The sequence below is a fragment of the Mus musculus genome, chromosome 14 (assembly GCF_000001635.26).
Source record: "Mus musculus strain C57BL/6J chromosome 14, GRCm38.p6 C57BL/6J".
NCBI classification, from domain to species: Eukaryota; Metazoa; Chordata; class Mammalia; order Rodentia; family Muridae; genus Mus; species Mus musculus.
This window is the reverse complement of record NC_000080.6, coordinates 33,966,659-33,979,429: the sequence shown is the minus strand read 5'-3', so window position 1 is coordinate 33,979,429 and position 12,771 is coordinate 33,966,659. Positions and strand designations below refer to the sequence as shown.

The following is a 12,771-nucleotide window of genomic DNA, read 5'->3' as shown; positions in this document are numbered from 1 at the left end:
CATGGCCTTATGGATATCCATTCTCAGCCACCTGATTCAAAGGGACCCTTCCTGCCTCATTTCACCCTTTCTTTCAGGAAAGTTACCTAAAAGACCCTTGGAGATTGTTGGCAGCCCAGGGCCTCTCTGCCACCCACGACTTGGAAAGGTGGGGAGACTTGGAAAGGTGGGGAGACTTGGAAAGGTGGGGAGACAATGGGTGCTTCAGTGAAGGCCAAGAGCCGCTGCGCAGGCGGCTATTCTAGCGGTTAGAGGAAAATGAGTTGAGAGCAGACAGGGGTTCTTGGCCATTTCAAGCAGGAACTTCTCGTGTGCCACCAAGCCTTCATCGCTGCTCTCACTTTGGCCGGGAGGGTTCAAGACCCTAGAGGTTGGAGTGCACTGTGCAACCGCTTAGAGGTGACAGAATCGCCTCTAAACACAGCAGTACTGACTGAGACTGGAGCTCCTGGCTGTCTGTCAAGCTCCGAAGCCAGAGTCGAGGAGGGAGGGGGTCTGCGGAGTGAGCTCTGATTTCTGCAAAGTTGCTACAGTCTATGGTCTCTGGTGCCTCCGCCCGGAGGAGCCAGGGGTGAGGACCCTCTACGGGCTTGAAGGTCCCGCCCTCGAGGCGGGGCCTGGAATCCCGCGGGCTCCGCAGCCAAGTTCAACAACACGCACGCTGAAGGACCCGCAGCTGGTACACTCAACCTGCCTTGCTGATGCTGCGAGAGAGCCCAGGTGAGATGCGCCCCGCGGTCCTACGGGACAGACTCACCGGACAGACTCACCGGGAGAGGACAGCAGAATGCCTCTCCTTCCCTTGGCCTCTTCCCGGGAAAGAATTCTGAAGTCCCGCTGTAGCTGTAGCGTTGCAGGGCCGGATTTCCCTCCCCTCTGTCTCCAGCTCCTATATCTTTTCTCCAGTTCACTATCTGGGACTCATCTTCTGTCTTTTTCATCTTGTCTCTTCCTCTGTCTCTCTCCCTCACCTTTTATTTCCTTGTAGGTTTAATTTTTATGGGCGACTCCTTGCAGTCCTGCTTTCTTTCCTTAAGGAAAAATCTTCCCTTTTCCTTCCTGTTGTGCCCCCTCTCACACCGCACACAATTCTGTTTTTTTTTTCTTCCTCCTAGGCTGTGTGTGTGCTGTATTTCTTGATTTCATATCTCCATGCATGCATCCTATTATTCTCTATTATTCTCAACAGGGTTTGTGCTGACTAGTAAGAACCACAACCCAATCTCAGATGTGTTCTCCAGTAGATATTCACAAACATCTGGAAATGTAACGCAATGCCTGTTATGGGAAAAGCCATAAACGATCAAACTGTGTATCTCTGAGTTTTCGGGGTTAGCAGAAAGAAAACGCCTGGTTTTGATAGGATAGTGTGTTCCTTTCTTGACATCATTTTCTCCCCTAATAGGCACAGACAGCACACCAGGAGAGCCGGTCCTTGCAGCAGCATTTAGGGGACAGCTCCAACCATGCGTGCCTTCCGGGCAAGCTGTGCCTGTCAGGTTCTGGGGCGTAGAGGGGGTGGTGTTCAGGGCTGGGTTGTAGGAAGACAATGGGAGCCCAGGACTGTGTATGTTTTTGTCTATTATGTAGAAGGATAATTGTGAAAATATTTCATGTCACTCTCAAAGATTACCTTAGATACATTTTTAAAAGGAGAAGAAATCTAGGAAAGCCAGTCTGCTTAAATTGCCAGGGAGCCAAGTCAACATGTAGACAGGAGCAATTTTTGATGCTTTGTTAAATATTTAGTCTTGGCAAAGATACAATTCCATGTTTAATGATATTTATGATATGTCTTTATGTTCAAAAGAACATACAAAGCATACACCAGATTGCTTGTTTTCAAGGGTGTTAATTACCAATTCAAGTTTGCAGCCTTGACTTTTTAGAAACAGTTTAAATTGACCTTGTAGTTTATTGTGTCATTTTATGAGAATTCAGCCAGTTTAACTTTTTATTGATGCAGAAAAGGAAGCTTGGCCTTAAGCAAGCCACACAAAACTGATGAGCAGAAGTGGAATTAGGTCGGTGAGGGTTGTGGTGTGGTCAGTAGAAGAGCTTTTGATGCTATACTGAAGGATTATCGATAATTGATAAGCATGTACTGGAAGCTTTGACTTGGGAGTCCGTGTTCTGCATTGGAGAGTTCAATTGTCTTGTAAGTCATCCAACCACTGACTCTGGGGAGTCAGAACTGGGAGTGGAGATGGCAAGGGGGGCACTTTTCAGCTGATTTGGAATGACATGTTAGCTTTTTTTTTTTTTTTAGCAGATTTCTTTTTCAGAAATCCAGGACTTAGCAAAGTATATTTAAAACAGATAAGCCATTAAAAAGGATACAAAGAAAAGTCTTGATTTTCAATGTTTTAAATTTCATTTTCCTTCATTATGTAGTGTGTGTGTCTGCATAAAAGTGTCACTGCCATTCTCTTTTTAGACGGTGTTACTATTTGAATATAAAAGGCTCTTGTTGAACAGCCTGGTAGATAAGCCGTGTATTTTATCCTGTGACTGTAACCCTGGCTAGGGTAGGGCATCTGCTTTTTCTTTCTAACAGTACCAGGAACAAGAGTTTCCTTTATTGAGATCTTACACAGACCCCTGTTTAGTCCAGTTAGAAACATCCTTAAGTGAAGATCACTATTCCAGTTTTATTTATGAGGGAATTAACATCCTGAATGCTTGTCCTGGGTCATGCATGTAGTGAGTGGCTAGGCTGAGACTGCAACTCAAACTATATCTTGGAATCTGAACCCTTGGAGCTAAGTCAATCTCACACATTCTAGCTGAAGCATCACTCCAGATTGCACGACTTGTTGGCCAGTTGATAATGTTTATCAGAGTACTTCTCCTTGCTGAGTACTTCTCCTTGCTCTAGTGTCCCGGGCACCCTTGGCCATGGCTAACTCTGAATGCACCCATGAGAGCCTCTAGAAATCACTTTTTTTTTTGTCCTCTGTGACACTGGCTCTGTTTTTGCAGATTCCTGGGGTCGGAGGGGTGATGATGTCATCTACCTCTATGTGGCTCCACATGGCCAAGCTGGGTTAGCACTAAGTTCTAGAACGCCTTAGCTGGACGTGGAAACCTCTAGGAGTGACTTGGAAGCCCTCATCTCTGCTTCTCCATGAAAACCTGGAAAGCTCAGAGAAACAATTTTCATTGTTTCCAATATCCCAGAGCTAGGAGATACCTAGAAACATGTGCAAGTCCCACAGGAAAACACAGGTGCTTGCCATCCTTATACAAAAATGCTAGTGTGTGATTATATTTTGGCATCTCCCAAAAGAATCGGGTAAGACTCCAGCGACACCGAAAGGCGGGATGCACAGTGTTTGTTTGTTTGTTTGTTTATGCTTCGTTTTGTTTTAACTTGAGGAGAGAAGGACAAACAGAAGACCAATCTAGCAGGGTCCACGGTGTCTCTGAGCAGAACTAGTTTATGAATTGCAGCTCAGATTCATGAAAGTTGGTATGGTGTTGGGCTTTCAGAATCCAGAGGCGTCCGTTTGTTTACCGAGAATCCTATTGTCTGTAAATGGAACAAAAGGGAAAGAAATGCCCTGGCTATTTGCTCATTCATTTAGCAGGCTGTGTGCTACTTCCTGAGAGTTCTCAAGAAATGCAAAGGGGACCGTGAGGTGACTCTGTACCCTTGTAATGAGAACAACAACAACTTGTCTACAAACGGGGTGCCAAGTCGGGTTCCTTGGCACTTTAGAGATATCGATCTAACTCATATTTATGACAACCCAGTGAGATGGGGTACCCAAATGTTCCCTTTTGCAGATGGGAAAATGGAGGTCCCAGTGTGGGTAATGGCAGAGAATGTTGGAATCCAGGACTTCTGTCCCTCTAGCCGGTGCACTTCACTTTGATGACATGAATGTGAGACTCCACAGAAGCTGGGACAACTGGCAAAGGCACCGGCAGCAAGATTACATGGGTGATGTAGCCAGAGCCTCAGACACTGGAATAACAAGCAGGTGGTTTGTACTCAAGAATATGTAATCAGCCTGGAGAAAAATCTCTCAGAATGTAGCCCTTGCAGTGGTGATCGATAGCAGCACCCTGGTTGGTAGCTCCAGTGGCAAAAAGATTGGCCATGGTAAGACTTCTAGCCTGCTGATTTGGAGATCCTGGTGTCAGGAAGCACTCAGGAGCACAGAATCATCATATAATCTGAGATATGGAAGAATAGTGGGGGGGGGGGGGCGTTGGAGTTCTATCTTTTTTTTTTCCCAGATAGAAGAACATGGAGTGGTTATGAACCATGTTTGTACAATTCAGAGGCTGTCTTGTGGACACCACAGTGAAAAGAAACAAGGATGACAAGAAAAGCCCTTTAGTGGAACACACACAATGATGGGCGACGAGGACCCATAGAAGGTCAGGAAAGAGAGGCCAGGATGAACTGAAGCCATTGAGGACAGCCGAGGATGACAAAGAGCCTTTTCATAGTAGGTTCAGAGCAAGGAACAAGGAATGCATAGATTCATCACTGCCTAGGGCAGCTGGTGTCTGTGGGAGGAGGGGGGGAGGGACAGCTCCACTGTGCCCAGATAACAGCTGGGCAGAGGGTGACTCACAGGTGTGCAGGGTGGTGGAGGTGCAGGTGAGAAGGGAGAAGTGCCAAGCACCGTGTGAGGTCAGATGTCTGTGTCTGGGATGTGGAACGACTTGGAGATGAACTCCCATGGGTGTGGTGGCCATCTGAGAGGCGTAGGGATCAAGGAGATATAGATGCTGCTGGTGACGGATAACACTTAGACGTCTAACTGTGTAAAAAATCACTTTCATAATGGTGATTCCCCCCCTTCGATCCAGACATCTTTCACCAATATGCTCCTAAGTGCTCTAGGCACTGGTACTGCTGTGCCTGGGTGGCAGTTAGCTTTCCTGTGGGGTAGATGGAAGTAAGTCACTAGCCATGGTAGTCCATGCCAGCAACTGGGACATGGAGGCAAGATTAGTGGGAGTTCAAGACCATCCCAGCCTACGCAGCAAGTTTAAACCAGCCTGGATTATAGGAGACCCTGTCTCAAACAAAAAGAAAGAATAAAATAAGTTAAAGGTATAGGTGAGCAGAAATTAAAAAAGAAAATCTAACTGTGACTTTGGGCAAGATACTAGCATCCAAGGAAGGGTGCAGGAGTCCATTCAGGAGAGGTAAGCACATGGAGGCAACGAGGTTTCTGCAGGACCAAGTTTCATCAGACTCACACTAGGGCTTCCATCGGGCAGTTTTCATGGGGGGTGTAAGTGGGAGCACAGCCTGAGGGGGGGCTTTGCCCCAGAGAATCCTGCATGATTAATCCCAAGCAATGCTGATCAATAGCCATGTGCACACAACCACACTACACACAAATCACACACAGCAAATGCACATGCTAATACTCGCACACTCTCATGTGGACACACGTACAGAAGTCTTACACGTATATACACAAGCTCCTCTTCATGTCTTCCTCTACTTAGTTACTAGAGGTGATCCAGTTTGTTCTGGCAGCACCCAGCATGATGAGGGACTTGGGAACCCGCAATCACACAGGAGGGGACTGTGCCTGCATTTTATTTATTTATTTATTTTTGTCACAGCAACTGTGCAAAAGCGTTTGTCAAAGGATAGTGTGTTGGGCCTTCCTTTTCCTGCACTTTGGGCAACTTCTGTGTTTGAGCTCCTTCAAAAGACTGATGCTGGTTTAATCTCTCTGGGAACTTCTGAAATAAAGGGGATGGTGTGTGTGTGTGTGTGTGTGTGTGTGTGTGTGTGTGTGTGTGTGTGTGCTGTGTGCTCCCTGCACAGGGAGGCAGAAGGCAGCCAGATGAGGTGGTTGCCCAACAAGCCCCGGAGTGACAGGGAGTAAGGAGCCTAGCTACTTCTGGGTCACTCGGCTCAGGGTAGCTTTTCCAGCGATGAAAACTACAGAATGCCAGTCCAGTTAGCCTTGTGGTACTGCCAGTATTCTACAAGGAGAGGGCTAGGTTCTGATTCTTAGTTTTAGAACAAGATGGCTAGGCCGATGGAGGTTGGGTAGTGTTCAAGACCTGCATCCCCCCACCTCAGAGAGCTTTGTTTTCTATGTGCCTCCCTCACAGAATGTTGTTTCTTCTAGACCGTGGTACCTCCAGGGCATGGTCAGAAGCCAGTTCACATGTAGATGCTCAGGGGGTTGACATGGGTAGAGGAGGAACGAGTGGGTAGTTGTGGAATGAGTTAAGAGTGAGTGGAGGCCAGGGAGACTCGAGCTCTAGACAGAAACTAGCCCAGGTGGAGAGCAGACTGTGCCTCAGTGTGGTGGTATAAGGGCCGGACACCCACCTCCACCCTGCCAAGTGTTCCTCCAGCCCTCTGGCCTCTTGTGCCTATAGAAGCTCCTGTCCCTCTGTACCGGAAGTGGCCTAACATACCTGACAACAAGAATTAAAATCAGCATGCCAACCAGCAGGGAAAACTGTCCTCAGCCAGGGTGAAAACACGTTAGGATTGCCAGAGAGAAGTCAAGCTGGCAGGTGGCGCTGTTGACACTGCTCACACAGCAGTGGCTGCCCAATGCTGACACTCGCAGGCATGGTGCTGAGCTACTGGTGCCACTGGGTGGAAGCCTCTGCATGTGTGTTTGCTCACACGTGTGCACATGTGAGTGTGTGTTGTGTTGACATTCTCCCCGATAGAGCCCTGGAGGCACAGCTCTCAGAGCTGGGTGGGGCTGTCACTTCTAGAACAGTTACCGTACTGCACTTTGGGTACAAGTAGCAAACATCTGCTTTGGCCAACACAGCAGAGAGGACTTACTAGGTTATGGGGCAAGGTAGGTCCCACCATCAGTGGGGATGGCTGGAGACGTGAACTGGAGAAAGACGGGAACTAAGTAGCAGTATAGAACCCCAGTAACAGAAGCGCGTTGGAAACGACTTGGCTGGGAGGGAAGATGCTGGACTGCAGACTGTCAGACATTTGTTCTATTGCCCTAAGAGGCAATAATCTTCCCCTCATTTTGGTTGGCTTAGGAAACTTTTGGTCCTGAGGGCTTGCTGTATGCCCCACCTGGGTGCCCTCTGGGGGCTACACTGGCATAGTCCCTTTCTCCTGGGCCTGAGAGATCGGCAGGCTAGGAGGAGTAACATTCATCCAGCCCAGGGAAGGCTGTACCCAGAGCCACAGCTGGACAATATGATGACTAAGGTAGAGGAGGGAAGGTGCTGACAGAGGCTATTCTTTTGCTTGATGGACAGTCTCCTGGGGGATCCTCAGGTCTGTACACTAGGGGAGATCTGCAGCTTTCAAAGGAAATGGCAGTGAGTGATAATCTCCATTGGGAATAAAATCACTTCCAAATCCCAGTTTAGTGATTAACTCCCACAGTGTGGGAAGAACGTCCATAGGATCCTGCGGTAGGATACTTTAGGATTCTAGAGCTTTCTTTATTCCTTTTAGTGAAAGGCAACCTGATCATACACAGCTTGGAAGGGAATGGGGGAAAAGCCGGGACAAAGAATCTAAGAAAACTAGTCCAGAGAGATCAAAGGGACAAGTGGAAACCAGTGGGAGATGTGGTGTGGAGAAAGGCTAGTTTAGGAGACAGGGAAGAGAAAGAATGCCACAAGGAGCTGAGATCATGAACGCATGAACCTTCCACACCATCACCTCCTGATGCTGTGGCTTCCTTAGTCTCTGGACACTGAGCCAGAGCCAGATGGAGATGCTGGAGCTGGAGTTGGTGGTGCACAGCTCCATCCCTGCAGGGCCAGCTTGTTGGTAGGTGTCCAGGATGTCCCGTTTCCTGTCTCAGAGCAATCTCCCTTTCCTATTCCTCCAGTCTCCGTGATTCTGAGTCAGGTCTGGTTAATCACGGTAACTGTTTCTGTGCCTTCCCTGTCTTTTCCTGAACGGGACCATAGCATATTCTTCTGGTGCCATTGCTCCAGGGGTCTTTCTGGCTGCTGGAGTCTATTTGAGCTCATTCATCTTTTCTTTCTTTTTGGATGACAATGCTCCCGGTTCACAAACATCAAAGTAAGGCTAGAGAAAGTGGGCTTGTTTGGTGTCGCCCTATACGGGACACGGAATAACCAGTGCCCGCCTCACTGTCTGTTATTTTCCTTTCCTGCAGGGACCAGAAGGCAAGTGCACCCAGTCCAGGATTAACTGGAGACTGTTCAATCTCATAGCTCCTCCTGGGGGTAGGGACCAGTTCTGGGAAACCCCAAAGCCCTGTAGACTAATGGCTGCTGGAACATCCACCTTGCTTAGCCTGTCAGGCCCTGCTGATCACATGGCTGAGGGCAAAGGGGCTCCTCTGAGGCCTTCAGTTGAGAAGAGATGGAAGCTCATGGAACCCAAGCAGACCCAGGCAGGGATGTTCAAGAAAATGAGCCTTGTGGACTCTGACACTGCTGCAGGAAAGGGTAGCCAAGATGAGGCCTATACTGAACTGAGCCTGCCAACAGCACCGAACAAGCCTCGACTGGACAGGCCTCGGGCCTGCAAGGCATACACAGAGCAGAGGCACAATACCTTCACAGAGCTATCATGTCTCCAGGAGAGGCCAGGGGACATCCAGGCCCAGACGAGGAAGCTGGAGAACCCAGAAGGCCAGCTCGGCCCTCAGCAGCTGCCCTCGAGTTTCCTCAGAGCCTCAGGTGATGGCACAGTGTGTTCAGCATGGCCAGGTGCCCCCCGGAGTGAGCAGAAAAGTGCTTTCAGCAAGCCAGCCAAACGCCCAGCAGAGAAACCTAAGCGCTCTCCCATGCTTCTGGCTGGTGGAAGTGCAGAGGGCTCATGGGAGCTCTCAGGACTCATCACCACTGTGGACATCCCATATTGGGCTCATCTGTCAACTTTCAAGTTCATGGGTGATTTCTGGAAATTGCACACATTGTCACAGAACATTCTCCTCTGCAATGCTTTCCAGGGGGCTCCCACACCATGGCTGGAGCATACCCAGGTACAAGCCCCCACATCCTCAGCTCCTTCCTCCACAGCCTCCCGGGCTCTCTTGCCGCCCACACTCTCCTCCTTGGGCTTGTCTACTCAGAACTGGTGTGCGAAGTGCAACCTAGCCTTTCGCCTGACAGCTGACCTGGTCTTCCACATGCGGTCACATCACAAAAGGGAACACGTGGGCCCTGACCCACATTCTAAGAAACGAAGAGAGGAAGTTCTCACTTGCCCCGTTTGCCACGAGTACTTCCGGGAGCGCCACCATCTGTCCAGGCATATGGCTTCACATAGTTAGCAGGTGGCTACAGAGGAAACCGATGGCCATAGTATCCAGGACACAGTGGTGAGGCACAGGTGACTACCGGCCTTTGCTGAGAAGGTTGTCATAGACTTCTTCAAGGTTGTTCCTTTTGCTTCCCAGACATGAACTGCTCAGTTATAATTTGTCAGGTGTCCCAGGCCTCGTGATGTGTTTAATGCACAATATGTTTAGTCATGCATTAAAGTGATAAGCTTCACTCATGGGATAGTGGGACCCATGGCTCAGGGAACAGGGCTGCTCCTGTCTCTGTCCCCAGTACTCTGCAAGGAAGCACATGAGTATGACATCGTGGCTTTGCTGATGAGCAAGCCTGCACTCAATCTATGCTTTCAACTATGAGCCCTGACCTCGGACCTGTTCCTTTAGCTTGCTGAACCTCACTTTTATTTTGAAAGTGGTGTGTTAGCAGGATGTCATCAGAGTGGCCCGCTTATTCCCTGGTTGACTGTGAGCATTAAGCATATGGATTGTATAGTCACTGCTTGCACTAGCCAGCTACGTCATTCATGAAATCTCAGGGATGAACAAACATTGTGTTTCTCTGCCACAAGGCTGGGGATGGCTTGGTGGACATAGCTCAAGCTGCACTCAAGTCTAGGCCCTTTTGCTGCTGGGTCATTATGCTGGATATAGTGAAGCCCAGAGTGGAAAATACCGAGAAAATGGGTCACAAGCCTAAGTTTCCCTGGCCCTACGTAAATCCAGGCCTAAAGGGGCCGAGTGAAAAAGTGACCTGGCTGAAACCCTAACAAAGGAGTGGGGGCTAGTAATACAGCTCCCCCCATTCTCTGGGTATTCACACTGTGAATGTGTGAGAAGAGAGAAACAGAACACACATCATTTATTCTGGATTTTATCCAGGTGCCATTCATCCTTGTGGTTCTGAGTAGGGCAGGAAAGAGCAAGTGGAGGGTCCTCGGAATGAGGTCCCCAGGCGGCACTTCACATCCTCTCATCTGTAGGACACAGACAGTGAATTCTCATCCTACTGCAGATGAATTTCAACTTAAAAAGGCTATTGACTTTCCCAACACCACTTTGTCAGGAGCATTGGTGGAAGAACAAAATCCCATGAAGCCCCAGATCTGAGCTCAGGTCTTTCCAGCCGCTTCATGTCTGCTTAGCTAGCATGGCCATGGAGCGTACTAAGTGACTCAAGGTCTGGAACTTTGAGGCTGGGCTCCTTAAGTTCAATTCCAACTTAACCTTGCTACTTTACAAGACGTACACGTGCTCATGCACGCGCATGTGCACACACACACACACACACACACACACACACACACACACACACACCACTCTTCTCTTGAGCACTTTTCTCCATCTTGTATACTAAATAGCATAGCGACTTATCCTGTCCACTGTAGCTCTCCTCTCTAGAATAAAAGGGAGTTTTGGTGTATTTCCATCATCTAGAACAACACAGACACTCAACAGGTATCTGTTGAAAGAAAGAATAAACACATAAGTTAACAAATGAACGATCTGCCTGACTCTGGCTTTGCTCCTGCCAACTCTTGAGTTGGCTTTGAGGAACAAGAGGTGGCATCTGTCAAAAGCACACTTACCTTGAGCCCACACATTGGCACTGATTTCTATGCCATCTCTTTGGAAAGGGGAATGGTCCTGTCATAGCATACAGAAGATGCTTAGAATTGATGTTGACACAAGTTGCTTTGCAGCCAGATTTACAAGTTCAAAGATGTTTAAAAGCCGGTGACTTAGGACTTGTTAGTGACACAGTCCCTCAGAATAAGCATGCTGGGTTCCCAGGTGTCCTCTGGAAGTCCCACCCCCTCTCCTGTCTCCCTTCTTCATGCCACTTGCTCCTCCCAGCGAGAAGGCACTTTATTTTTATTTTATTTTTATATTTTTCCATTTTTTATTAGGTATTTAGCTCATTTACATTTCCAATGTTATACCAAAAGTCCCCCACAGCCACCCACCCCCACTCCCCTACCCACCCACTCCCCCTTTTTGGCCCTGGCGTTCCCCTGTACTGGGGCATATAAAGTTTGCAAGTCCAATGGGCCTCTCTTTCCAGTGATGGCCGACTAGGCCATCTTTTGATACATATGCAGCTAGAGTCAAGAGCTCCGGGGTACTGGTTAGTTCATTATGTTGTTCCACCTATAGGGTTGCAGATCCCTTTAGCTCCTTGGCTACTTTCTCTAGCTCCTCCATTGGGAGCCCTGTGATTCATCCATTAGCTGACTGTGAGCATCCACTTCTGTGTTTGCTAGGCCCCGGCATAGTCTCACAAGAGACAGCTACATCTGGGTCCTTTCAATAAAATCTTGCTAGTGTATGCAATGGTCTCAGCGTTTGGAAGCTGATTATGGGGTGGATCCCTGGATATGGCAGTCTCTACATGGTCCATCCTTTCATCTCAGCTCCAAACTTTGTCTCTGTAACTCCTTCCATGGGTGTTTTGTTCCCAATTCTAAGGAGGGGCATAGTGTCCACACTTCAGTCTTCATTCTTCTTGAGTTTCATGTGTTTAGCAAATTGTATCTTATATCTTGGGTATCCTAGGTTTGGGGCTAATATCCACTTATCAGTGAGTACATATTGTGTGAGTTCCTTTGTGATTGTGTTACCTCACTCAGGATGATGCCCTCCAGGTCCATCCATTTGGCTAGGAATTTCATAAATTCATTCTTTTTAATAGCTGAGTAGTACTCCATTGTGTAGATGTACCACATTTTCTGTATCCATTCCTCTGTTGAGGGGCATCTGGGTTCTTTCCAGCTTCTGGCTATTATAAATAAGGCTGCTATGAACATAGTGGAGCATGTGTCGAGAAGGCACTTTAAACCATGACTTCCCAACTTAGGTCTTTCATTAAATAAATAAAAAAAATAGTCTGGATATTTTTGTTTTTCAAAATTTATGTGAAAATTCTAAGGTGGGCCGTTATGAGATTGGGACTGATGCTTTATGGGTTCTAGAGGGCAAGCTCCTCACTGTCTCTCTGAAGACGCAGCTAAAAAGAGCAATCTCTGAACTAGAAAATGGCCCTCACGAGAGACATTACATCTGCATACACACGACCCCTTTATGATCCAGAACAATAAATTCCTGTTGTTTATAAGCCACTCAGTCTATGGTATTGTGTTATAACAGCCTGAACAGGCCAGGCAGCCACCTACACACAACTCAATTATGGCTTCTTAGGGGTATAGAAATAGTTCAGTGGTTAACAGTGCTTGCTGGTTTTCCAGAGCACCCAAGCCGGGTTACCAGCACACAGGTCAGGCAGCGACAACCACCTGTAATTCCAGCTCCAGCTCCGGGGAGTCTGCTGCCCTATTGTAGCCTCAGGGGGCGCCTGCACACATGTGGCACAATCACTCCCACTCACATAAATAAAACGAATTCTTGGGAAAATGAAGGCATCTAAGAAGTCCTCAGGGGCCGGGGGCTATGGCTCAGTAGTAGAGTGTTTGCCAGGCATGCGTGAGAACCAAGGTTCAATCTCCAGAATGATGCAAAAGAAAGAAAG

At 48.1% G+C, this 12,771-nt stretch overlaps 1 protein-coding gene across 3 annotated transcripts; it reads left to right on the top strand.

Annotated features, from left to right (window-relative positions):
- Window positions 1-395: 395 nt before the first annotated feature.
- Window positions 396-12,360, top strand: Zfp488 (zinc finger protein 488). 3 transcript variants are annotated; one of them, XM_030247874.1, is made up of 3 exons: window positions 396-720; window positions 3,790-4,460; window positions 8,115-12,139. In XM_030247874.1, exons 2-3 carry the CDS (start codon window positions 4,440-4,442, stop codon window positions 9,237-9,239), a joined length of 1,146 nt encoding a protein of 381 aa, XP_030103734.1. In that variant the 5' UTR covers window positions 396-720; window positions 3,790-4,439; the 3' UTR covers window positions 9,240-12,139. The 3 variants fall into 3 exon arrangements, with proteins under 3 accessions (XP_030103734.1, XP_006519261.1, NP_001013799.2); XM_006519198.4 differs by lacking the exon at window positions 3,790-4,460 and adding an exon at window positions 1,406-2,158 and having other exon boundaries at window positions 458-720; NM_001013777.2 differs by lacking the exon at window positions 3,790-4,460 and having other exon boundaries at window positions 666-720; window positions 8,115-12,360.
- Window positions 12,361-12,771: the final 411 nt, after the last annotated feature.